The following is a 26,923-nucleotide window of genomic DNA, read 5'->3' as shown; positions in this document are numbered from 1 at the left end:
TGGAGAAAAGACAGTTTAATAAATGCCACTCAGAAAAAGATAACCTATGTAGAATACTGAAACTGGATCTCAATCTCTCCCCCTCATAAAAATCAAATCAAAATAGATCAAAGACCTGAAAGTTTGAGACTGCTAGAAGAAAACATAAGGCAAGGACTTTGTGAATGGGACTCCAACAGCACAGGAAATAATAGGAAGAATTTAAAAAAGAACTACACCAAAAGCTTTAAAAAGCTTCTAAAAAGCAAAAGAAATAATAGAGTGAAGAAATGGAAGAAAATATTTGCTAGCTACTCTTCTGACAGATGAATACACCACATGAATAAAGAATGTAAAAAAGAAAAAAAAATTCCAAATCAATAAATGGGCAAATAAACTGAACAGACACTTCTCAAAGTACAAATGGCCAATAAGTACTTTAAAAAGTTCAATGTCTTTACTTATCAGGGAAATGCAAATCCAGACTACACTAAAATTTCATCTCATTCCATTTAGAATGGCTATCAAGATATAATAAATGTGGGGAGGCTTTGAGGGAAAAGAAACTTTGATATACTGCTGATGGGAATGCAAATTATTACAACCACTATTCAAAACACTATGGATGTTCCTCAAAAAAGTAAAAGTAGAGCAACAATTTGATGCACTCATATAACACCTCAGTATTCTTTTTCCTTTCTTTTTTTTTTTGGTACCGGGGATCAAACTCGGGACCTTTCACTTGTGAAGTAGGCACCAGAACTACTGAGCTAAATCCCCAACCCCAATGAGCTAAATTCCCAGCCCAACACCTCAGTATTCTGCTGAAGAATTCAAATCAGCTTATTGTAGACATACCTGCATACCTATGTTTAAAATGGCCCAATTCATAGCAGCTAAATCATGAAAACAGTTGCTTATCAATTGATGACTACACAAAGAAAATGAGGCATATATACATAGGAAAGAATTGTTCAGTTATAAAGAAGAATGAAATCATGACATATGCAGGAAAACTGATGGAACTGAAGATTATGTTACATGAAAAACCAAACTCAAAGAAAAAAATCTTGACATTTTCTCTCATATGTGGAATCTTAAAAAAAAGACAACATGAAAGTAGATGGGAGACTATACAGTATGGGGAAGGAGACCATAGACAAGCTAGGTAAAAGGCAAAATTATAAAAATGTTATATGCATATATGAATATGCCAAATAAAATCTACTATTTTGTATAAACATCCACAAATAATAAAAAGAATTAACACTAACTTAAAATAAAGACCTGAAATGGGTGAGCAAACCACATGGCCTAGAGCAGCACATGTACAAAAGATTGAGAGAGAAACAATAACTATAAATTCTGTCATAATACTAATGGAATAATAATAGGAATAAGTTACTAAAAACTCAAAAGAAGCACAATAGTGATTCTTATGAAATACATTTTGAATCTATAACCTGCACAAAAAAATACGTCTATTGTCACATCTGGGTGAGGTGGCAGATGACACAGGCAGGCACACTAGCACTGCACAGAGCTCATTATTTTCCTGGATGGGCATGCTACACTTATTTAGACTCACAATTTAAATAGCATAAGACAGATAACTTATTAAAAGGCTACTTCTGCTTATTCAGATCATCACTTAATCCACGTACATATTCAACAAGGAAAATAGTATCTTACACTTAAATTATGGAATAAAATTTGTAAAAACATGGCCAAATTGAAATTTTGAGGTACCAATATGCTATAAAGCAAATGAGATGGAAGCCACTCAGGTAAGTGCCTTTCCCACCCACAGTTCACAAGGAAACCTGCATTTAGAAATTACATACGTTCTCAAGGTTGTGCACCACTATCAGTGGGGAGATGTTCACAAACGAAACTCACACCTCTGAACAAAATGAAGGAAACCTGAGTAGCTGGAAATTTAATTCTTTGAGCTCCATATACCGTACACCATCACTCCACAATGTGTAATTCTCTTCCAGGGCCTCAGTTCTTCCCACTGATCAAACAAACACTTAAAGTCAGTTGAAGATTCTTACCTCTGGCAACATTTCTGTAACCACTTGCAACATCAAATGTGTGGAGTTCGCTGAACTTCAACAGATTCTCCCATTGCCCAACAATTCAATTCTGACACACAAGACAAAGTTCAGGACTCAGTTGCTCAGTACTGTCTACTTTTTACATGAGAATTGTAAGCCCCAAAGCATTATTTATATTCTCAGCAGCTGCCTGAAAGTGAGGGCTCCTATAAAACCCAAGTTTAATATTTTCATGGAAACAAAAATCGGTAAAGCTTTATCTTTACTAGTTTATCATGAAATATTTAACTCATTAAGCTCCAAACACATAAGATAATACCCCACTTCACAAAAGCTTCTGTTTGCAAACAATTCAGTTCATAAACAAAAGGGTTTGGCAAAATTTTGCTTCTGTACTGGGTGACAAACACGACTATGGCCATCTTCCCCACAAAGACACAAAATGCAAGGGTCTTCCTCAAAATCATAAAACAAATTTGAATTTGTAAACTGAGGTGCCCCTGTGTATATCAATAAAATTGGCATGGATAAATGAGGAATGCACATAATCCCAAGAAAAAGCCATGAGAAGAAATTCCCCCACTCTTTGTGTTCTGTTAAGAGCTGTTTCCTGTGAGGAAGCTTTTCCCATGGATTGGATGAGCCTTTTTTCTTTTTTTTTTTTTTTAAAACAAGGTCTTGTTTTGTGGTTCAGGCTGACTTTGAATTCACTATGTAGTCCAGGCTGGTCTTGAATTCACAGCAATGCTCCTGGCTCAGCCTTCTGAGTGCTAGGATACAGACACTTTCACCACACCCAGCTGATCCTCCCTTTTTTTACCAAAGACAAATTCAGATACTGATTCTAAATATTCCCATTTTTTTCCTAACAAATTACTAGCTAATCAGTTTCTTTTCAGTGGTCAGATCAAAAGAGTTGATGACCAAATTTAAGTTTTTCTCCTTCCTCCTGAACTCTGACTACCCTCATTCTGAAACAAAATACGCTCCTTTATGGGCCTTCCTTAGAGGCCAATGCCATCCTTCACCATGCCCAATTCATCCCACCTCTACCTAGTCTTTTCTGCTCCTCCCTATGAAAGTAAGCCCATTTCTCAGCCTAACCATCAGGGTGGTTTCAGATCTTAAATAGAGTGCTTCCCCATTGCAATAGTTCTTCACAATAAACCAATACATGTCTTGAATACATCCATGTCCTGAAGAAAGTAGGTATAGAAGGATCTTGCTTTGACATAAAAGTCATATTCAGAACATCCATAGCCAACATCATACTGAACAGGTAAAAACTGAAACTATTTTCTCTAAAATTGGGAATGAAACAAGGAGTTATCGTTTATTACAGTATGGCTAGTATAACCACAGCAGTTAGGAAAGATAAATTTTTAAAAATACAAATAGGAAATGAAGAAATTGAATTATCGTTAACTGCAAACAATATAATCCTACACAGAGAAAACCCTTAATGACTCCACTGGAAAACTTTTGGATCTGAGAAATTCAGCAAACTAGCAGCATACCACCACCATACAAAACTAGAATTTTTGTGTGCAAATAACAAAGAAATCAGGAAAACAATACCACTCATAATAGCTTCAAAAAATAAATCTAAAAAGGTGAGATATATCAACAATGTAAGGGCTGGGGATTTAACTCAGTGGTTCTGCCACCTGCTTTGCAAGCACAAGGTCCGGAGGTTCAATCCCCGGTACCAAAACAAAAAAACAATGTAAGTTGTAAAATGCTGAAAAAGAAACTGAAGACACCAGAAGGTGTAAAGAACTTCAGTGTTCATGAATTGGCAGAAATAATGTATTACAATATATAATAATATTCCCCAAAGCAATCTAAAGATTCAAATGCAACACCTATCAAAATACCAGTGCATTTCTTCACAGAATTTGAAAAAAATGGAAATTTCAATGGAAGCAAAAAAGAACTTGAAAAGCCAAAGCAATTCTGACCAAAACAGCAATGCTGGTGGTATCTTGATACTTGATTTCAAAATATACTATAGAGCTATCCCAGGAAAAACAAAAGACACAGTCCTCACATAAAAACTAAACAAACAAGCCAACCAATGGAATAGATTAGAGGACACAAATTAAACCCACAGAGGTACCACCACCTCATTCTGAGCAACAGTGACAAAAATATAATGTTGGAGAAAAGACAGGCTTTTTAACAAACAACGCTGACAAATCTAGATATTCAACTGAAAAAGATTTAGCTAGGCCTTTCTCTCACCCTCTACAAAAATCAGCTCAAAACAAATCACATACTTAAATGTAAATCTTCAAATTTCCAAAATACTAGGAGAAACACTGCAAGACACAGGCACAGACAATGACTTCCAGAATAGGAACCTCATAGCTCAGAAAACAGCAAAAATTAACAAATGGAACTGCATCAAATTAAAAAGTTTCTTCACAGCAAAGGAAACAACCAAGAGAGTGAAAAAACAGTCTACAGAGTGGGAAAAATCTTTGCCAGCTACTCTTCAAATCATGAGCTAATATCTAGAATACATAAGAAACTCAAAAAGATTAACATCAAAAAGCACTGAGGGTATGGTAGTACAAGCCTGTAACCCTAGCACTTGCAAAACTGAGGCAGGAGGATCACTGCAAGTTTGAGGCCAGCCTGGGTACCTAGTGAGTTCACAGACAACCTGAACTACACAGTGAGACCCTTCTCAAAAAAAAATTCAAATAGTCCAATCAATAAATATTTAAATGAACTGAATCAATACTTCTCAAAAGAAGTACACATGGCCAACAAATATATGAGAAAATGTTCAACAACTTTAGCCATGAGAAAGACGCAAATCAAAATTACATTAAGGTTCTCTCTCACCCCAGTCAGAACAGCTATTATCAAGAATACCAAAAAACCATAAATGCTGGTGAAGATGTGGGGAAATCAGAACTTTTTTATACTATTGGTGGCAATGTAAATTCATACAGCCACTATGGAAGTAAATATGGAAATTATTCAAAAAACTGAAAATAGAAGTCCCATATCCTCCCAAAGGAATAAAAGTCAGCATTCTATTACCATGGCACATTTAACAACAGACAACTTATGCAAGAGCCTAGATGTACTGAAATGGCTAAGTAGATAAAGAAAAACAAGTAAATACTGTAGTTATAAATATGATACAGACTGATATATAGATGTAGATATTTATTCACATATATATATGTGGATATTATGTATCAAGGAAGAAATATTAAGCCATAAAGAAAAATAAAATGTCATTTGGAGTAAAGTAGATGGAACTAGAAATCATCTTTTTTGGTTTTTTGAGACAAGATCTCACTACGCAGTCCAGGCTGGCCCTGAACTCATGGTGATACCCTGCTTCAATCTCTCAAGTGCTGGAGTTACAGGTGTGCACCACCACACTCAGTGAGAAATGTAAATTAAAACAACACTGAGATTATACCTCATTCCAAAAAAATGGCTATTATCAAATACTCAAACAGTAACAAATGCTGGTGAGGCTGCAGGGGGAAAGGAACCCTTCTACATTACTGGTGGCAATGTAAACTAGTACAACCATTATGAAAATCAGCATGGTAATTCCTCAGAAAACTAAAAATAGAAATTTCTTTCAACCCAACCATCACCTTTCTAGGTATCTTCCCAAAAGATATAGTACAGTGACATATCCATACCCATACTTGTAGCAGCACAACGCATAATAGCTAAATCTTGGAAGCATCAATAGATGGAAAAAGAAAATGTGGTATTTATACACAATAGAATACCACTTTGTCCTAAAGATAAATTTGAGTCATTTGTAGAAAAATGTTACTTGAAACCATAGTATTAAGTGAAATAAATCAGACACTCTTAAATGAACCCAAAATATAAATAAAGAGCACAATAAAAGACAGATAATGGGAAACAGAGAGATACATTTTTTGGAAAAGGGAAGGGAACCAATGGATAGATGGAGGGGGCAGGGGGAAGGAAAATGTGATTTAAAAAAGAATTAAGATGTGTTACGTATGTGTATCAACTCCCCGTGAGGAATGCAATCATTATGCACTGTAAACATGTACCAATAATAATTATTTTAAAAAAGAAGCCATTTCTCAAAAAAAACCCAGCTGTGTACATATCAACTTATAAAGCATAAAGAAAAGGGGGAAAAAGACTAAATGGAAATAAGGAAAAGAATGTGGTACAATGTTAGAATATAGTGAAATCACTTTTTAAAAATTTTCTCATCATTGTGCTTTAGATTTCTACTATTTTATTTTATTTTTTTAAGATTTCTAGTATTTTAAACCAAGAGAGGGATAAACTAGACGTTGGTGATATTTTATTTTATTACTATACTGAATAAGTAGAAGGTATCTGGGAACAGCAGACCTTGGGATAATTACAGAATATCATTTGGGTCGTGGGAGTAAAAAAAAAAAAAAGAACCTTACTGGTGCTTGTTTGAAAAAATTCTATTGCAGTTAGTCCTCCTTTAAGAATGTTTACTTTCAAAATGTATGAGAGATAATAACTTACAATAGAAAAAGCAAACCTTACCAAATGGAAATTCTATAGCTACTGATTAAAACAAAAAAGAAAAAAAGGGCCAGGGATTTAGCTCAGTGGTTCCGTCGCCTGCCTCACAAGCAGAAGGACCCGAGTTCGATCTCCAGGACCAAAAAAAGAAAAACAAACAAAAAAAAGAAACTTGGAAGATAGCTCAATGGGTGTTTTCTAATCCTTATGAAACAAGAAGAAAAATGGACAGATGCTCACAAAGAGGATGGGCAACATAGAAGGAAAGTTAAGAATGAAAGAGAGAAGAAAACAACAAAAATATATTTAGAAAGTGGCTGAATCCTTTCCAAAATTTGCAGAAGATACCAGGCATGGTGACACATGCTTGTAATCCCAGCACTAGGGGGGGCCGAGGAAGATTGCCATGAGTTCAACACTACATAATGAGTTCAAGGCCACATAATGAGTTTAAGGCCAACATGATCCTGTAGCAAGACCCAGTCTCAAAAAAACCAAACATTGTAGAAGACAGGAAATGTCTGGGCTACATAGTGACATCAAGGCTAACCTGGTCTATGTAGCAAGAAGCTGTGTCACACTACGTAGTTCAGGGTGGCCTTGAACTCATGTACAGTAGACCAGACTGGCCTCAAACTCAAGGTTATCCTCCTGCCCCAGCTTCTACAGTGCTGGGATTATGCGCCACCACAATTAGCTATAACAGCATTATTCATAGTGAGTTTAAGGGAAAAGTGATACAAGATTTTATCAAAGAACCAAACTGTGATACACATGTATACTGGAATATGTTGAGCTTTCAAAAGAAAATATTGACACAAGCTGTGACATGGATAAAGATATAAGACACTATGCTACATGAAATAAAGAGTCACAAGAAGAAAAATATTATGAATACATCTTTATAACATTCTTATAGTAGACAAGCTCATAGAAGGTAGAACAGTGGTGGAAGCATTATTTAGACAGGAGTTTTGAATTTCCTGCTTGATGTGTGGAGAGGTTTCTTGAAGAAAAAGAAATTTCGGTGGGTGGATGATACAATTGCAGATTAAATATGCAATTGTAGATTAAATATGCAAATGTACCAGGAAATGGTACATTTATAAAAGGTTAAAAATGTCAAATTTAACTTAATCATATTTAATCACAAAATATTTGAAAAGAAACAGCAAGATGGTAGCTGAGTAAGATCCTCTGGTGATCATCTCTCCATAGACACACCAAGGAGAACAGCTAGTCACACACCAAACTACTGTCTTCACAAGTACTAAAGAAGTCAGATGAGAACACAGTGCCTGCTCTCCATAAAACAAAGCAAAAGGATGTACTGAAGAAGGCAGAAGGGAAAGAGTTGCCCCAACTGCAAACATCCTATCATAGAAAAAAGCACCTTCTCTACAAAAAGAGGGAGAAAATCACGACTGCAAGGTGAAATCCAGTGCGGGGTAAAAAGCACTGTAACCCTATGGCCAAATCAACATAGAGGCCCTGAGCTGTTATCTGAAGTCTGCTAAGTCGGGCAGCTGCCTGCCTCCATTGTGGCTCAGAGCCTGAGGTGGCCGAGTGGGAACAGGAACCCACCTACTGCAGAGGGGAACATAATATCTGGCACATAGCTTTGTCTGAGCCAGGGCCAGTTCCACCACGGTGACACCCACAGCTTGATGGGAACAGAATGCCTCATATGCAGGCCAGAGTTCAAAGACAGAGTCTCCTGATAAGCCCTGCATCAGGAGACGATGTGGGTCAGACCTGTCTCAGCCTGTATCATCTCGAGCCTGGAGGCGAGACCTGGGTTTACCTGTCCTCCTGAGACCGTGCAAGACCCTCAGCAAGGGTGAGCCCTGTGTACAAAGCAGCTTCATGGCAGCATAGAGGCCAAGAATTGGTCTCTATCACCCATTCCCCAACATGAGCAGCACAGATACTGCCAGGACACTGCTTGCAGAAAGGGCTCCAGAACCAGCCAGCACCAGAGACTTGCACCTCACTGGGATGGATTTGTGTTAGCCAGCATTACTGTGAGCTGTGGTGACGTTTTCAATGCTCCCAAGACTGCACAGTCCTGCTGCGCAGAGCCTGAGGTGTGACCATCTTAGGGCCAGCTGAGGTGGCTGAGTGACTGCTTTCAGCAATACTACCCCAACCTCAGGCAGCATAGTATGCTGCATGACCCCATTCAGTGGAGGTAGGCCAGGGAACAATCTCGCCCTGGAACTTGTTATTGGGGTGGTTAAACCTAAAACTGGCTAGTACTAATGGCCATCATCTTCAGGCCTGCCTGGGAATGAAGCTTCTGGCAAAGCCCATGCCAAGGAATACAAGTGACCACAGTCTGTCAGAATACTATCCTAGCTATACCACCTCTAGATGGAAACAGCAATTTTGAGCCATGAGTCCAACTCAGAAACTGGTAGTACACATTAACGTGGGCTTGGTGCTGTTACAGCCCTCTACTGGTCTTTGTGGGCTGTGGACACAAGGTGTGATACAGCTTGACAACACTGCTGCTCACAAATACAATATAAGATGGCTTTTTCCATCCACTCACTCTGCACAGAGCCAGGCAGAATCCTATAGTGCCTCACCACAGGTTAGTAACTGTGAATAAGAAGTCTGCACCTCCTCCAGCCACAAGGAGAGACTCATGGGGACAGAATACTCTTGCCAGATACTATTCTGGTTCTTTCTGAACAAAACAATAATATATTTAAGGAAAACCTGAGCTTGGACTGTCCTCTAGTATGGAAACAGTTATGATACACCTACGCCAGACTCTACAAATTTGGACCTAAACACCACCCACAGCTGATATAGTGGAATAAACTACAGGCTCAGAGAAAATAAGCAACCAGTTTACAATTTTTGGAATGATAGGCATAAAGCCAGATTAGGCTGACTGAAGTAAATACCAAATCCTTCAATGCCCAAGTGTCATTGAGCACCAACAACCATCAAGAGAATTCAGCCAACCCTGGCCTCACCTAATAAGGTGCCAGAAAGTGAACAAAGAGGAATCAGTAACAGTGATGGCAAACCTTTTAGAGCTTTCATTGATAACAAACAGCCTGCTGCAGCACACATGCCATAGGTTCACCACCACTGGTATAGGAGAACTCTCAAATACAGAATTTTAAAAAGCTGTTTTAAGAAAACACAATGAGGGCTGGGGATTTAGCTCAGTGGTTTTGCTGCCTGCTGCGCAAGCGCAAGGACCGGAGTTCGATCCCCGAGTTCGATCCCTGGTACCAATAAAAAAAAAAAGAAAACACAATGATCTTAAAGTAAACAAAAATATTTTAATACACTAAAAGAAAATCTTCATAAAGAGATGATAACAATTTTTAAAAATCAAACAAATTTTGAAGCTAAAAAACACCATCAAATGATATTTAGAGGATTCAGGTCATAGGGATCTTCTGGAGTGTAGAATTCCTGTACTTGAAGCCCTCTTCCTCATGCTGCATAAGAACTACACTGTCTGAAAGAAAACAGGACCACCAGCTGGGTATGGTGGTGCAGGCCTGTAATCCCAACACTCAGGAGGCTGAGAAAGGAAGACTGCAACAAGTTTGATTGAGGTCACCCTAGGTTACATAATAAGTTCAAGTCCAGCCTGAACTACATAGTGAGACCTTCCCTCAAAAAAAAAAAGAGAAAAGTAAAGACAACCATCATCCAGTACCCCAATATCCTTAGTAGAAACTCCTGTTCCTGGAAACTAAATTCTGTACATGGTAGGCAGGCTAGTTAATGGAGGATAGGATCAGAAATTCTACTTCCAGATAATGAATCAAGAAACCCTATACTTGCAGCTACCACATAGTAACTTAAAACCTCACACAGTTATTCCTTTGGGGATTCAATGAAGTTTGGTAGTATTCTAGATATGCTCATCTGACACCTGAGTAAAATGAATGACATGCTAGTTTGTAACAAACCCCTTCAGGAGCAGAGCTGGATGTGAACTCACTCTGTACATCTCCCAGGTCACAGCTGTCTGCAGACACACTACTGCATCATAATCTTGGATCCCACCACACCATGTGCACAGCTCCTGGAACCAGCACTTGCACATCTGGAAACACACTCTCAGGACCATCTTCTGACCACATGTTAACTCTCACCACACCCATGGCCACAATTTCTCCACTGCCTGACCTGGGAACCCTGTGCTAATGTCACACTCTGGTGGCACAGATACACAGATCAAAGATAAAAACCCCTCAACATCTATATATTTTTCTGCCCCTACCAGGAAGTACCCAGGGCTCCTCTTTCACATTTTCAACCATCTGCAGGAACAAAGAATGCAACCTGATTGCTGACCACCCTGGCAACAGCCAGTGTCAGGAATTCATGGACACAGATATGTGAATTACGTTGACTGTGGGGCTGGCTTCATAGATGTGTGCACATATCAAAAGAAAATGTATTTCCTCTGCCTCTTCTCTAGGGCGAGTGTAAGAACTGAGATGGTGGCGTTTGTATAATTCTGTGCTCACCGGAGTTGGAAAGGCAGCTAAAGGATAACTCCACTAACGAAAGTTCAAGAAACTCGCAGGTTTATATGCTGTGTGTCTAGGTCTCCTGAGGCCGTGTGTAGCCTACAGCCGCTGAGGTCCAAATCTACTGACTGCTCGCTGTGCTCTGTGGCTGGGCAGGTACAAGACCACTGAGCTAAATCCCCAGCAGGATTAAGAGTTTAAGAACAGATGCCCTACCGAGGTCTTGAGTCGCACAGAACATGCCGAATCAGCCCACTGCCGACAGGCAGTTCTGCCCATGCCCTACCGAGGTCCCCAGTCAGGCAGAATACGCCGAATCAACTCGCTGCACACAGGAAGGTCTGTGCATACCCTACCGAGTGCAGGAGACGCCGAATCACCCCACTGCAGACAGGCAGCCACCTGGTTCCACAGTACAAAGGCGCAGAGGACACCAGACCACCAGACCAAGGTACTGAGTCCCGCTGTTCCCGACCCAGAGGTAGGGGCTTCTGAGCCGTGGTCCCACTGCTCCTGGTCCAGAGGATGGGGCTTCCCGGTCACCATCACTCCCGCTGCTTCCAGCCCAGAGGAAAGGGCTTTTGGGCCACCTTCGGTCCCACTGCTCCTTGCCCAGAGGAAGGGGCTTCCAGGCCACCATCCCTCCCACCACTCCCAGCCCAGGGGGGGGGCTTCTGAGCCACCATCCCACTGCTCCTGGACTAGAGGAAGGGGCTTCCCGGCCACCATCCCTCCCGCTGCTCCCAACCCACAGGAAAGGGCTTTTGGGCCACCATCACTACTGCTGCTCCCGACCCCAGTCCCACCTCTCCCAGCTCAGAGGAGGTAAGCCATGCAGGTGCTAACAGGCCCCCACCCCAGTCGAAACGAGAAAACACGTAAATAAGTCTCAAAACCAGACTTCCAGATCACCTACAGCAACCTCAAAGGGAAATGAGATGGACCATTCTGATACTCAACCACCTGGACCCACTGAACTGGAAACAAAAGGGGATCTGGAAAAAATGAAATCAGAAATAATTTCTCAGATAACAGGAAAAATTGTGCCCCTAGTGCAAGACATGATTAATAAATCTAGAGAGGACCTCAGGAACATGATGGAATCCCAACATAGGAAACAAATGGAATCCATAAAACAGATGCAAATAGATTTCCAGGAGATGAAAACCTCCACTGATAGTCTACACAGCAGAATGAGCCAATGTGAGGACAGAATTTCAGATACAGAAGATAAGATTGCAATTAGTGACCAGGAAAAGAAAAATTGCTTCAAAATTATAAGGGAACATGAGAAATCAATCCAGCAGCTGCTAGATGATGCAAAAAAGAATAACGTAAGACGGATTGGGCTCAATGAAGAAACAGGAGAGAGTGCAGATGACATAAAAAATCTCTTCACAGAAATAATGGCAGAAAACTTCCCAAGCAGGGGAAAAGAGCTTGACATACAGATAAGTGAGGCATATAGGACTCCAAATAGCCTTGATCAAAAAAATCTACACATAGGCATATAATTGTTAAGATTCCAGAAACACAACAGAAGAACAAAGTTCTACAAGCAGTCAGAGAAAAGAAACAAATCACATACAAAGGAAAGCCCATCAGAATCACAGCAGACTTCTCAACACAAACCATCAAGGCAAGAAGAGCTTGGAGTGACATATTCCAAGCTCTAAAAGAAAACAGCCTCCAACCCAGATTGATGTACCATGCAAAACTATCTTTCAAAACCGATGGAGAAATAAGATACTTTCATGACAAAGAGCACCTTAGGAACTTCATGAATACCAAACCAGCACTCCAAAGAATTTTACACAGTATCCTAAAAACAGACATTGAGGATCACAACCCCAGGAAGCAAAGCAGAATGAACCTATCTGGCATGACAAGAAATTAAATGTAAAGGGGGAGAACCCAACAAAAAGAAAAGGTCGTGGCAATGACAAGTCAATACATTTCAGTTATAACCATCAATGTTAATGGTCTCAATTCACCAATCAAAAGAAATAGACTGGCAGAATGGGTCAAGAAGCAAAATCCAACAATATGCTGCATACAAGAAACACACTTCATTCAAAAGGAAACTCATAGACTGAAAGTTAAAGGGTGGAAAACAATACTGCATGCGACAGGAACCCGAAAAAAAGCAGGAGTAGCTATCCTCTTGGCAGATCAAGTAGATTTCAAACCAACACTGATTAAGAGAGACGAAGAAGGACACTACATCCTTCTAAAGGGAACAATCCAAGAGGAAGAGATGACAATCATAAATATCTGTGCACCCAACTATATAAAACAAATACTAACGGACATGAAAAGTCATATATGCACTAATACAATTGTAGTGGGGGACCTCAACACCCCACTGTCACAAATAGATAGATCAACTAGACTAAAAATAAGTAATGAAATACAACTCAATTGAACTCTTGAACAAATGAACTTAACAGATGTTTACAGAGTCTTCCACCCCACAAAATCAGAATACACATTCTTCTCAGCTGCACATGGGTCATTCTCCAAAATAGACCACATACTCACACATAGAACATGCTTAAGTGCAAAGGAACTGAAGTTATCCCCTGTATATTATCAGACCATAGAGTGATGAAATTGGAGATCCATAGCAAAAGAAACTCAAAAAATTTCATAAACACGTGGAAATTGAACAACACACTTCTGAATAACCAATGGGTCACAGAGGAAATTAAAGAAGAAATCAGACAGTTCCTTCAATTAAATGACAATGACAATACAACATATCAGAATCTATGGGACACAATGAAAGCTGTCTTATGAGGGAAAGTCATAGCAGTGAATACGCATGTTAGGAAAACAGAACAAGCCCAATTAAACAACCTGATGCTGAACCTCAAGCTTCTAGAAAAAGAAGAGCAGGACAACCCCAAAGCTCATACAAGGGAGGAAATTATAAAGATCAGAGGAGAAATCAATGCAATAGAGACTAAGAGAATGATACAAAAAAATCAATGAAGCCAAGAGTTGGTTCTTGGAAAGAATCAACAAAATTGACAAACCTTTAGCCAACCTTGTCAGAAAAAGGAAAGAAAAGGCCCAAATCTGTGCAATTAGGAATGAAAAGGGTGAAATTACAACAGACCCAGCAGGAATCCAGAGGATCATCAATACCTACTTCCAGAACCTATACGCCAATAAGATAGACAACACAGAAGAAATGGACAGATTCCTAGATACATATGAATTACCAAAGTTGAACGAAGACCTAAAACTTCTGAACAACCCAATATCAACCAATGAAATTGAAAATGGAATTAAAAACTTATGAACGAAGAAAAGCCCAGGCCCTGATGGCTTCACTGCTGAATTCTACAAGACATTTAGAGAGGAACTGCTGCCACTACTGCTTAAACTCTTCAATGAAATTGAAAGGGAAGCAATACTCCCAAATTCATTCCTGGAAGCAAGCATCACCTTGATCCCCAAAGCAGAGAAAGACCCAACTGAAAAAGAGAACAATAGGCCAATCTCACTAATGAACACAGATGCAAAAATCCTTAATAAGATACTGGCAAACGGAATGCAGAAGATCATCAAGAAGATCATACACCCTGATCAAGTGGGACTCATCCCAGGGATGCAGGGATGGTTCAATATACGCAAATCAATCAATGTAATACACTATATCAATAGAGCCAGGCACAAAAACCATATGATTATCTCCACAGATGCAGAAAAAGCATTTGACAAAATCCAACATGCATTGATGAAAAAAACCCTACAAAAAGTTGGAATAGATGGTCTCTACCTCAAACTGATAGAAGCCATCTATGAAAAACCAACAGCCAATATCATACTAAATGGTCAAAAACTGAAATCCTTCACACTCAAACCAGGAACAAGACAAGGATGTCCACTATCACCACTCTTGTTCAATATAGTTCTGGAAACATTAGCCACGGCAATTAGACAAGAGAAAGAAATAAAAGGAATAAAGATAGGTAATGAAGAAGTCAAACTGCCATTATTTGCAGATGACATGATACTCTATATAGAAGACCCCAAGAGCTCCACCAAAAGTCTTCTACACTTAATAACCAAATTCAGTCAAGTAGCTGGTTACAAGGTCAACACACAAAAATCAATAGCTTTCCTCTACACCAATGACAGACTCACTGAGAGAGAAATAGGACAAATAATTCCTTTCACAATAGCATCCAAAAAACTGAAATACCTAGGAATCATCCTAATGAAAGAAATCAAAGACCTCTTCTCTGAAAACTATGGCCCTCTGAAAAGAGAGATTGAAGATGATATCAGAAAATGGACAGACATCTCCTGCTCCTGGGTAGGAAGGATTAATAGAGTGAAAATGGCCATACTTCCAAAACTGCTATATCGATTTAATGCAATTCCAATTGAGATCCCAGCAGCATACTTCATAGACCTCGAGAAAACAATCCAAAAATTCATTTGGAGCAAGAAGAGACCCAGAATAGCAAAAGCAATTCTGGGTAACAGAGACATGGCAGGGGGTATCACAATCCCCAACCTGCAACTATACTACAAAGCTACTGTGAGAAAAACAGCATGCTACTGGCAAAGAAACAGACTTGAGGACCAGTGGAACAGATTAGAAGATGCAGAAACAACGCCAGACACACTCAGCCATCTCATTTTTGATAAAGGAGCCAAACACCCTCACTAGAGGAAAGATAGCCTCTTTAATAAATGGTGCTGGAAAAATTGGGCTTCAACTTGCCAAAGATTAAAACAAGACCTATATCTCTCACCATGCACTAAACCAAAGTCATAATGGATTAAAGATCTAAATATTAAAATAGAAACTCTGAACCAGTTGGAACAGAGGTTAGGTAGAACCCTTGAAGACATCGGTGTAGGAAAAGATTTTATGAACAAAACCTCAGTTGCCCGTGAACTAGCACAAACAATCAACAAATGGGATCTCTTCTTTTTAAAAGGCTTCTGCACAGCAAGAGAAATCACTAGCAGTGTGAAGAGACAACCCACAATGTGGGAAAAAATCTTCACCTGCTCTTCCTCAGACAAAGGTCTACTATCTCGAATCTATAAAGAACTTAAAAAGATCAGACCTCCCAAATTTAAAGACCCAATCCGAAAACGGGCATCTGAAAAGAACAGACATTTCTCAGACAAAGTAGAAATAGCAAATAAATACATGAAAAAAATGTTCAACATCACTGGTCATTCAAGAGATGCAAATGAAAACAATGGTGAGATTCCACCTTACTCCAGAAAGAATGGTTGCTACCATGAAATCAAGCAATAAGAAATGCTGGTGGGGCTGTGGGGAAAGAGGAACCCTGCTCCACTGCTGGTGGGAGTGTAGACCGGTGCAACCACTGTGGAAATCAGTACAGAGATACCTCAAAGAACCAGGACTGGAAGTCCCATTTGACCCCGCTATTCCACTGCTGGGGATCTTCCCCAAAGAATTAAAAGAATCATACCACAGTGATATATGTGCACCCATGTTCATAGCACCACAGTTTGTAATAGCTAAAACTTGGAAACAGCCCAAATGCCCATCAACTGGAGACTGGATAAAGAAAATGTGGTTTAATAAAATGGAGTACTACTCAGCCATAAAAAATGAGAAATTAGAGACATTTATAGCTAAATGGATGCACATTGAGGCGATACTCTTAAGTGAAATAAATAGGACACACATGTGTAAATACCAAATAGTTTGTCTGGTGTGAGAAACTGAAAGTGTAAACAAGGACTAAATGTATAATAGATAATGTGAAATAGGAAGAAAAGGGGCAAAGGGGAAGGAAGCGGGAGGGCTAGGGGAAAGGATAGAAGGGAATGGGATTAATATGAGAAAATGGAAAAATATGAACAAAATCTTTGTAAATAGGGAGGACTGCAGGCGTTGAAGGGAGGGCTGGGCAAGGGTGAAAAATAAGAACCAAGAGAGACTATGTAAAGGTGCAAATTTCCAATGATGAATGTCATTATATGGTATACCTAAAATGTACCAATGATTAGAATGAATAATCGATAATGTAAAATAGGAAGAAAAGGTCCAAAGGGGTAGGGGTATTGGGAGGGGCAGGGGAAAGGAAAGAAGGGAAAGGAAAAATGATGAGAAATGGAAAAAAGGAAATAAAGTCTTTGTAAATAGGGAAGGGTGGAGGGCATGGAGGGCTAGGAATGGGGAAAAAATAAGAACCAAGATGCATTATGTCAAGGTACAGTTCCCAATGAGAAATGTAATTGTGTTGTATACCTACAATGTCCCAATAAAAGAATTTAATACATTAAAAAAAAAAAGAAAATGTAGATAGCATTGTTAAATATATGCAGATTATTTCAATTATACTTCAATAAATCTGTAAAAACAAGTAGCATGCATACAGGTTCAAGAGGAAACATACAGTCTCAAATAGGTAAAAAGAAATTTTTTTTTGTACCGGGGATCAAACTTGGACCTTGCGCTTGCAAGGCAGGTGCCGGAACCACTGAGCTAAATTACCAGTAAGAATTCACTAGCTAGCCATCTGTCTCATAACTTAGAAAAGCCAAACTGTGTAATAGAAGAGTGAAGAGACTTTCTAGTGAAAGAGAAAAATTTAGCCATATTGAAAGTAAACATACTATATAGAATACCAATAATGCCAAATATTGTTTCTTTTAAAAGACTAATGAAATTGAGCGGGGCATGGTAGTGCACATCTGTAATCCCAGAACTTGTGGAGCTGAGGCAGGAGGATTGCCGTGAATTACAGGCCAGACTGGACTACACAGTGAGTTCAAGGTCAGCCTGAACTACATAGTGAGACCTTATCACACAAAACCAAAGCATAAAATAAAAGTAAAGTAAAATATTGATGAAACTGAAAGAATTCTGGTAAATTTGATTATGAAGAAGCATGTATTATTAAACTGTAACATATGTTCGTGTATACGCTGTCATACCTCATTTAATGATGCACATACATTCTGGGAAAGGCACGCGAGGCCACTCCCTCATTGTGCAAACCTCCCAGAGTGTACTTACAAGTCAGAAAGCACAGCCCATTACACACTCAGGCCAGGAGTTATAGCCACCACTGTATAACTCTATCACTGACCAAAATACTGTTATGCAGCAGATAACCGTATTTATGAACTGTGTAGATCTGATAAAGAGATGAATAAATACACATGTTGAACTAAAAAGACAACACTTACACAGACCCTTTCCTTTTAGATACATGTAACTGCTAGGAGTTGCACTGGGGGAGTAAAAAAAGGACTCCCTTTGGAATGAAAGCTGCTGGGAAAACAGGGCATCTATGTAGCAAATAATGCTTTTGTATCCTTTCCTCATACCGCATTATAAATCATTTCAAAGGAAAGAAATACTTAAACATAAAAGGAAACTATGAGACCTTCAAAAGCTGCTTTAGAAAAAAAGTATTTCTTTTCGGAGTCACGGAGATCAATATGAAATATAAAGTATTCATAAAGCAGAATGCATAAAAATAAAAACTGTATTCATCAAACTAAATCATTGAAAGAAGAGTAAGCCACGGGCAGATCCCAGCACTCGGGAGGTGGAGACAGTAAGATCCTCACGAGCTCAAGGCCACCCTGGGCTACACAGTAAATTCAAGATCAGCCTAAGCTACTTAGCAAGACCCTAAGAAACAAACTACATAGAAGAGACTTCAACCGTCACACATAGGAAATATCAGATGTGCAACAATCATCAAAAATTTCAGTATCTCTAAGAATTAGAAAAACAAAATATAATCACATCAGACAAACATAAGCAATATTCATAACGATGTGGGACAACTGAACTCTCATGAACAGAGGATGAATGAGAGTTGCTATTAGCCAGACGAAGTATATAGAATTTATAAAAAATTAAAATTTACAAAAACACAGAAAAACCTGATTACACACATCCCATGTAGATAATAAAACTCATAAAAGTGACCTTTTCCCCTCAGATTAATCTGTACCATTACATCAAAATTTCAAGTTGCTTAATTTGTAATGGAAGGGATTAAAACTTAAAAATTCTCAAATTAATCTGTAAGATTAAATATACGCACAGATGTAATCAGCCAAGAAACTTAAAGAGGTGGGGACTTAGCTCAGTGTACAGGCCCTGGGTCCACCACACCGCCCGCGTAGATTTCAGAGCTGGGGTGTAGCTCTGGGGATGGGTAGGGAGTGCTCAAAAGACGCAAGGTCCTAGGTTTCATCTCACCACCAAAAACAAAGGTAGAGAATATGGGCTGGGAGCTGGAAGTCAAGGAATTCGTTGCCAGACGAATGGATGGAGGGGCTGGGCTCAGAATTTGAGACCCGCTTCCCACGTAGTTGGAAACACAAAGGAAAACGAGTAACCCCAGCAAGGAAGAAAGCGCTGGGACGCAGGGACTGCAGCTCCGGAAACACCGCGGCCGCAGAGCTGGGCCCGTTCCGAGGATCCTGCGCGGCGGGAGACGTGAGCCGCGCTGCAGCGCTGCAGCCCGCCGGGGCCTGGCGTGGCCGTGCAGGGACGCGGCGGGGCCCCACCCGGAAGGCAGAGGCCGGCGGGGAGAGGGCTCCCGCCGGGAGAGGAAAGCGGACGCCAGGGGCGCAGCCCCGCCCCGCCCCGCGACAAGGGTCCCCAGGCTCCCTCTCTCCCGCCCCAGGGCCGCGCACACTCGCCATTTCGGCTCCGGGTCTCCAGCCTTCTCCTCGCAGACCCCACACTCCGCAGGTCCCAGCGCTACAGCGGGCGGGAGAAGCCACAGGAGCGGAGGGATGGGGCGGACGACCCGGGGCCGGGTAGCCACCATCGGCTCGCGAGAACAGAACGAGAGCTTGCGACGCCCGCCCTCCCGCTCTGGCTGCTGATTGGACGGGGATTCGGGCCGACCTGCGGGCGCCGAAGGCCGGGAGGGCGGGGTCGTGGCTCCAGCCTGCCCCGCCCCGCCCCGCCCCGCCCCTTTGCTGGGTTAGGGGTGCGTTTAAGGAAGGGTTTCCTCTGCGTGGGAAGATCTATCCAACCTGGGAAAAGTTGCATTTAACCTGTATATAATGTCATGGCACTGCCAGGCGTATGACAGTGATCCCAGCACTCTGGGATGCTGGAGAGTTCTGGTCCAGCATGACGACTTGGCGATTTAACAAAACCCCACCTGTCTCAAAATAAAACATGTAAAGAAGTGAGGAATGCAGCTTAGTACAAAAGCCTCCTGAGAGGTTTAATCCCCACTACTGCAAAAAAAAGTTATAACAATGTATTGTATACATATGTGTGTGTGTATTATTCACAAAGAAAATAATTATTTTAAAATTTCACTTGTGGTTTGAAGTTTGAAACTTGAAAAGGGAAACTGTAAAAATACTTGATTTAGTTTATGAATAAGGCAGCTAGCTAGGGAAAGGGCCTGAGATAGAGTTGGGTGATCAGCTATGTTCAAGGGAACTGAAATAAGAATAGGGAGTGAACTAGGACCTGGGGCCAAGATGAACTTCCTCCGGTAACATGCAGCCCCTCCCTACTAAAATCTTGAGTTTTGAGGAATTTAAATGCAAAATAACAAGGTTTTTTCCCTCTAAACCCCCAGTTTCCTTTAAACCCTACATGCTGAGTAACTGGGTTAGCGACCCTGAGTTTCAATTGGTCATTTTAAATTCACAGAGCCACCTGTGATAAGTGGCCACTAAACAACTGAGCAATTCCCATGTTCCACTTATCCATAAAAAGTTCTAAACAAGAGACCATGTAGAAACTCCACTTTTCAGATTCCCCTCCTAGAGAAGCCAGAAGCCATTTTTCCTCCTCATTTCCAATGAAAACTCTGGCTTGTGACTTCATTCTTTGATTTTTGTGAAACTGTGAACTTGGTTTTTACAAAATTAACTGTTTCAGCAGTTCCCTAAGGCAGCAATGTCCAGTGCAAATAAGCTGTGAGACAAAGGTGTAATTTTTAATTTTTCAGTATTGTAGACAGCTAAGGTTAGATAGGAATTAATATACAGAGAAGGCCTGACCTCTTAAGGAAGTCAGTGGAAAAAAATAAAGACTTCAGAATTATGGCTGGCAACACATCTGAGGAAGTCCAGGCCTCAAGGTAAAGATTAAATGGCCAGGCCTGCAAGCCTCCCTTAGGGATTAAACAATAACTTGAGATTATACTGTAATTATCACCACCTGGTTGAATAAGTACAGATAGGCATCAGTCACCCACATGGGTGGCCAGAGCATCTGGATTTATCCCTTCCCAAAAATATCTTTGTTCTTTCCATGTAACCTTGCTACATGACTCATTTCCTACTGGATCAATATTAGCTAAGCAACTATACTTGTTATCCTAGAGATTGATTGTAGTTTGGCCCATGTTGTATTCACATTGTGACTTTGCTGTATAAATTACCCTGAAAAAGGCCTCAGTGGCCATCCCATTCAGGACTCCTCCTAGAAATCCAGAAGCTATATTTCTCTCCTTATTTCCAATAAAACTCTCCTAACTTCTTCCTTTGGTTCACAATATCATTCCTCAATGTTGTGGGGCCATGAACTTGGCACATTTGACATCTGTTTGGGAGTTATATTTCTCCTATAACATTTTGGAGGTCCCACCAAGATAATTGGAAGGAGGTAAGAGTTTGATTTTGTTCCATGGTTGCCTTAAATATTTTGACTGGATTCTGGATTGTGATTTGTATAGGTAATCAAAAATTGTCATCCATTGTCTGCTAGTTGCTTGTGTCTTTTGTTGGTTGCTTGTGTCATGTTAAAAGTTGAGAACATGAAAAACTGTGATGTGGATTTCTGTGATGGAACATTTTTGCAAAGAGGGCTTTGTACTATTTACTTGATTTGTTTGGTTGTTAGAAAATGGGTTTATTACAGACAGCTTTTAGAATGGTTTTAGGCTGACACCTTACACAGGTGTGTCTGAGGATTCAGCCAGAGGCTATGGGACAAGTTTTGGAAGTTCACCTCTGTCAGGGATGTGTGCCAAGAATGGCAATGTGCTTCTCTCTGCAATCCTGAAAATCTGTTTTTTCCTTTCTAATTGGAAGCTCCTGAGCCCCTAGGGAGTGAGTGCTCATCTATAAGAGCACTGAAGACAGGCATTTCTTTATAGACTACATAACCCCCACCCCTGGGTTAGAAGGGAATCAGAATTCATGCTCATTCAGGAAGGCACACATGAGAGTTTTGGCTGACCAGGTGCCTGGGCAGGAGTTTCTCATGCAACTGGCAGGAGAGCTCCTCATTTGAGACATAGTGGAAGGAACTGATCTCTGGGTGAGACCAAAAAGAGCTACTTCCAAAAGCATGCATATTTATGACTCAGGAAAAATAGTGTAAAGGAGCATCTTCACTCTGTCTTTTGACTTTCTTTCGCTCGATCTCAGAAAGTTAGCAGCAGCTCAGGTTCATTGATTGTTGGAGTAGATTGTAGTTTTTGTCTTTGGAAGCATGTTTTTCAAGGACTGGAGATCCACTCTGGGAAAGCATTTGGTCTTAACCATGGGAGATGTTGAGGATTTGATTCTTGTGCCTTGCATAGGGTCACTCTTCTATTCTGCCCCTGCCCTGAGAAATAACGTAATTTACAATAGTAGCCTTGTGTCCAAGGCAATTCTCTTGTCTATGGCTGCTGGATTCCAAGACTAGGTTTCCAGAATGGTGGGTTTTCCCTTCCCTGTTGACTTCACTGATCTGTGGGCTATATCCATTTTTTTTTTGAAACAGGGTTTCACTACATAGTTCAGACTGGCTTGAACTTACTAGGTAGCTCAGGCTGGTCTCAAACTTGTGGTGATCCTCCTGCCTCAGCCTCCCAAGTGATGGGATTGTAGGTGTGTGCCAGCTTGCTCATATTCTTAAAAACTGGTCTATATTTAATCCTTAAACTCTCAAGTAAATAAAGAAGTTCCAATCCAAATTTATCAGCCTTTCTGCCCTTAGGCAGAACTGGAAATTGACTCCTTTCATTTCCCAGTCCCCTCAAGAATGCTGCTCCACAGGGCAGACTGGCTGGTTTTTATAGCACAGATGAACTCATTGATAGAACAAAAAAAAGAGTTCCTAGGAACATGTTTTAGTTAATTTTCTTATTGCTGACACAAAATACCAGACACTCAAAGTTAAAGGAGGAAAGGTTTATGTAGCTCATGGTTCTTAGAGTTCATAGCCGTCTGGCTCCAAGGCAGGGTGGCATCGCAGAGGAGAAATAGTTCATGGCAGAGAGAAGACACCAAAGTAGCAAGCAATAAGAGACCAGTGGCAAGCCTCTTTCTGACCCTTATATCTTATTCATACCACTCACTCTTGGGCAGGTAGCACTCAGACCATTAATGCTAGCATTGCATCCTTGATCCCAGAATCACTCACCCTAGATCTAGCCACTTCCAAAAAGCCCCACCTGTGACAGCACAAAGCTTCGGGAGGACATCTAGATACAAGGCACAACAGAACCCTTATCAATTTGATAACAGTTTTAAACAGAAACAGGTATTAAAGGATAGATAGCCCCAGTCCCCAAAGGACTACCTTTCTCTTGCCATTATTTCTCTCCAGAACATCTTTCAAGGCCAGCAGTTATTCTCAGAGTATGCTGAGAGTTCAAAAAGGAACAGTTAAGTATGATCCAAGGGTCACAGGATCATGAGGAAAGGGGCCCAGGTGCACAATAAGAGCAGATAAACCCAATTCTGGCCACATCTCACATTTGCTGCCACTGGCACTGCCCAGGGCTAAATTTTAGGGGCACAGAACAAGAGGGATAGACAAGGATGCCTGCTCTCCCTTTATCTCTTTTCAGAAGGGGAAGAAACTGCCCTAGATAAATATCTGCAGCAGGGCAGATTGGGGCCTTGGCAAGCCTTCTTCCTCCACCTTTTGGAATCCATACTCAGTCTCTTTCTACACCCAAATCTGGCACCCTCTGGAAATAGTTGAAGTTACCTTTAGCAGCCTGTTCCCTTAGTGGGAGCTGTTACAAGTGCCTATCAAAGCAGCAGTTTGGGCTCTCAGGTACAGCTATCAAACAACCACAGTTATCAAAGCAACAGAGGGCCCCAAGAAGCCTGTACATCTGGCTATTCCAATAAGATAAACTGTCAGCCTAAGTCTTTTCTTTAAAAACAGTCTTTGGTTTCATAGGTACAAAAGGTTTTTTCCCCCTTCTTACTCTTATTACAAGAAATCTCTGTTAAATTGATGACCTAGGAGAAAAGTTCTGACTAGTCTACTTATAGTTACAAATCTAAAATCTGTAGAAGGATTATTGTAGTTCAACTTGGCCAATACATCTGAGAGTGAATTCTGATTTAAGTCATCTTGTTTGTTTTCCCATATGTCTGTTTTATGTATGTTAATAACCAGTTAAATCACCTGCAGCTTTCATTTACGAAAAATATTTTTTTGAGCTCAATGATTTTCTTTTTTTCTTTTTTGGTTCTTTTTGAGATTTCCATGGAAAAGCCATATAGATTTTCAGAGTTGCCAAACTTATTTAAAACATTAAAAGATGAGGGCTGATAGTCTCAAGGCTTACATAGGACTTACAAATAAAAGCCCTAAAATTTGATAACATAAAAGTTACCTATGATTTAGGTTAATATGTACATGTTTCTGCGTGTTAACTTTCAGATATATATTATCCTCCAAAAGTTCTACTTAAGTTGGCTTATAGATTAAAAAAACACTCGAGACATTATCTCAAATACTTGTGGTTCACATAACCTAACAGTAGGCTAATTTAAATCAGTTGATAAGAGTAAAGATGTCTTTAAAGTTGATAACATATTTGCAGCCCGATTCTTATATAACCAAGATAATGTCAAAAATCAGTTTTAGAAGCTGGGAAACTCCCGGCCTCCACCACCATCTTGCTTTTCTTTAAGTCAGTGGCCGTGGGTCTGACTGTGGGTCAGAACAGTCTTGAGCCATGAAGCTACTAATGAGAGCTGGGTCCTTCTCAAGATTTTATTCCCTCAAAGTTGCCCCCAAAGTTAAAGCCACAGCTGCCCCTGCAGGAGTGCCTCCACCTCCTCAGGACCTTGAGTTTACCAAATTACCAAATGGTTTGGTGATTGCATCTCTGGTAAACTATGCTCCTATATCCAGGATTGGTGTGTTCATTAAAGCAGGCAGTAGATATGAGGACTCCAACAATTTAGGAACCTCTCATTTGCTGCATCTTGCATCCACTTTGACTACAAAAAGTGTTCCATCTTCCAAGATAACTCATGAAATTGAAGTAGTTGGTGGCAAATTAAGTGTGACTGCAATGAGGGAAAATATGGCACACACTGTGGAATGCCTGCGGGATGATATTGAGATTTTAATGGAGTTCCTGCTCAATGTCACCACAGCACCAGAATTTCGTTGTTGGGAAGTAGCAGCCCTTCAGTCTCAGCTAAGAATTGACAGAGCTGTGGCTTTTCAGAATCCATAGACTCATGTCACTGAAAATTTGCATGCTGCTGCTTACCAGAATGCATTGGTTAATTCCTTGTATTGTCCTGACTATAGGATTGGAAAAGTGACATCAGAGGAGTTACACTACTATGTTCAGAACAATTTTACAAGTGCAAGAATGGCTTTGGCGGGACTTGGTGTGAGTCATCCTGTTCTAAAGCAAGTTGCTGAGCAGTTTCTCAACATGAGAGGTGGGCTTGGTTTATCTGGTGCAAAGGCCAAATACTGTGGAGGTGAAATTCAAGAACAGAATGGAGACAGTCTTGTCCATGCAGCTGTTGTAGCAAAAAGTGCTGCCAGAGGAAGTACAGAAGCAAATGCATTTAGTGTTCTGCAGCATGTCCTTGGTGCTGGACCACATGTCAAGAGGGGCAGCAACACCACCAACCTCCTATACCAGGCTGTTGCTAAAGGAGGTCACCAGCCATTTGATGTTTCTGCTTTTAATGCCAGTTATTCAGATACTGGGCTCTTTGGGATTTACACTATCTCACAAGCTGCAGCTGCTAGGGATGTCATTAAGGCTGCCTATCACCAAGTAGAAACAGTTGCTCAAGGAAACCTCTCCAGTGCAGATATCCAGGCTGCCAAGAACAAGCTGAAAGCGAGATACCTAATGTCAGTGGAGTCTTCTGAGGGTTTCCTGGATGAAGTTGGGTCTCAGGCTCTAGTTACTGGTTCTTATGTGCCACCATCCACAGTTCTTCAGCAGATTGACTCAGTGGCTGATGCTGATGTCATAAATGCTGCAAAGAAGTTTGTTTCTGGCCAGAAGTCAATGGCAGCAAGTGGAAATTTGGGGCATACACCTTTCATTGATGAGTTGTAATAATAAAGCACATTACAGAAGCACTGGACATTTTCTCGGCCCCGAGCAGCAAACACGTGAAAGTCAGAAGTCTCTAATATAATGTTTCTTTTTTCTCAGCTGGGTGAAGTACCTTAAAGTATAAATGCAGGTAATTATTCCCAGCTGACCTAGAGTCAATAAAACATTCTGGTTAAAAAAAATCAGTTTTATAAATGCAAAGTCTATTACTGTCTGTGTACTATAATTTAAGAGCTTTCCTTGGTCAAACTAATATATGTATCTTTAAAAACGTGTTATCAATTATGGTGTGTCATCTAAAGTAATTGCTTTTGGCTATAATTAAAAGGTTAAAATTTCTATGTCTGAAACAATATAGTTTTCTAAAAATATTGAGATACTCTTGGTCAGACTTATAAAACTAGATTTAAAAGCAAAGATTCTATATTTTACTAAAATACATTTCTTGTGCTCTCATTGTTAGGCTTTTGGTTACTAAACAGTAAGCCTTAAGAGTTAAAGAGTATTTAAATGTTACTCTATAAAATGTTTTCAAAAATCAGTTCATGATTGCTTAAATAAA

At 40.3% G+C, this 26,923-nt stretch overlaps 1 protein-coding gene and 1 pseudogene across 1 annotated transcript in view; one reads left to right on the top strand and one right to left on the bottom strand.

The window, feature by feature from the left end:
- LOC101719794 (uncharacterized) overlaps positions 1 to 19,937 on the bottom strand; it is a 69,319-nt gene extending 49,382 nt beyond the window's left edge. The window contains exon 1 of the mRNA XM_087206744.1: positions 19,754 to 19,937. Within this exon, the coding sequence (XP_087062870.1) occupies positions 19,754 to 19,756 (3 nt within the window). The 5' untranslated portion in view covers positions 19,757 to 19,937. The remainder of the gene's footprint in view (positions 1 to 19,753) is intronic.
- Positions 19,938 to 24,963: 5,026 nt separating this feature from the next.
- On the top strand, positions 24,964 to 26,543 carry LOC101719440 (cytochrome b-c1 complex subunit 2, mitochondrial pseudogene; annotated as a pseudogene).
- Positions 26,544 to 26,923: the final 380 nt, after the last annotated feature.

The sequence above is a fragment of the Heterocephalus glaber genome, unplaced genomic scaffold, assembly GCF_053883595.1.
Source record: "Heterocephalus glaber isolate CG9 unplaced genomic scaffold, H.glaber_assembly_v1.0 deba00000678, whole genome shotgun sequence".
Lineage (NCBI taxonomy): Eukaryota > Metazoa > Chordata > Mammalia > Rodentia > Bathyergidae > Heterocephalus > Heterocephalus glaber.
The sequence above is the reverse complement of the archived record's forward strand: the minus strand, read 5'-3'. Positions and strand labels throughout refer to the sequence as shown.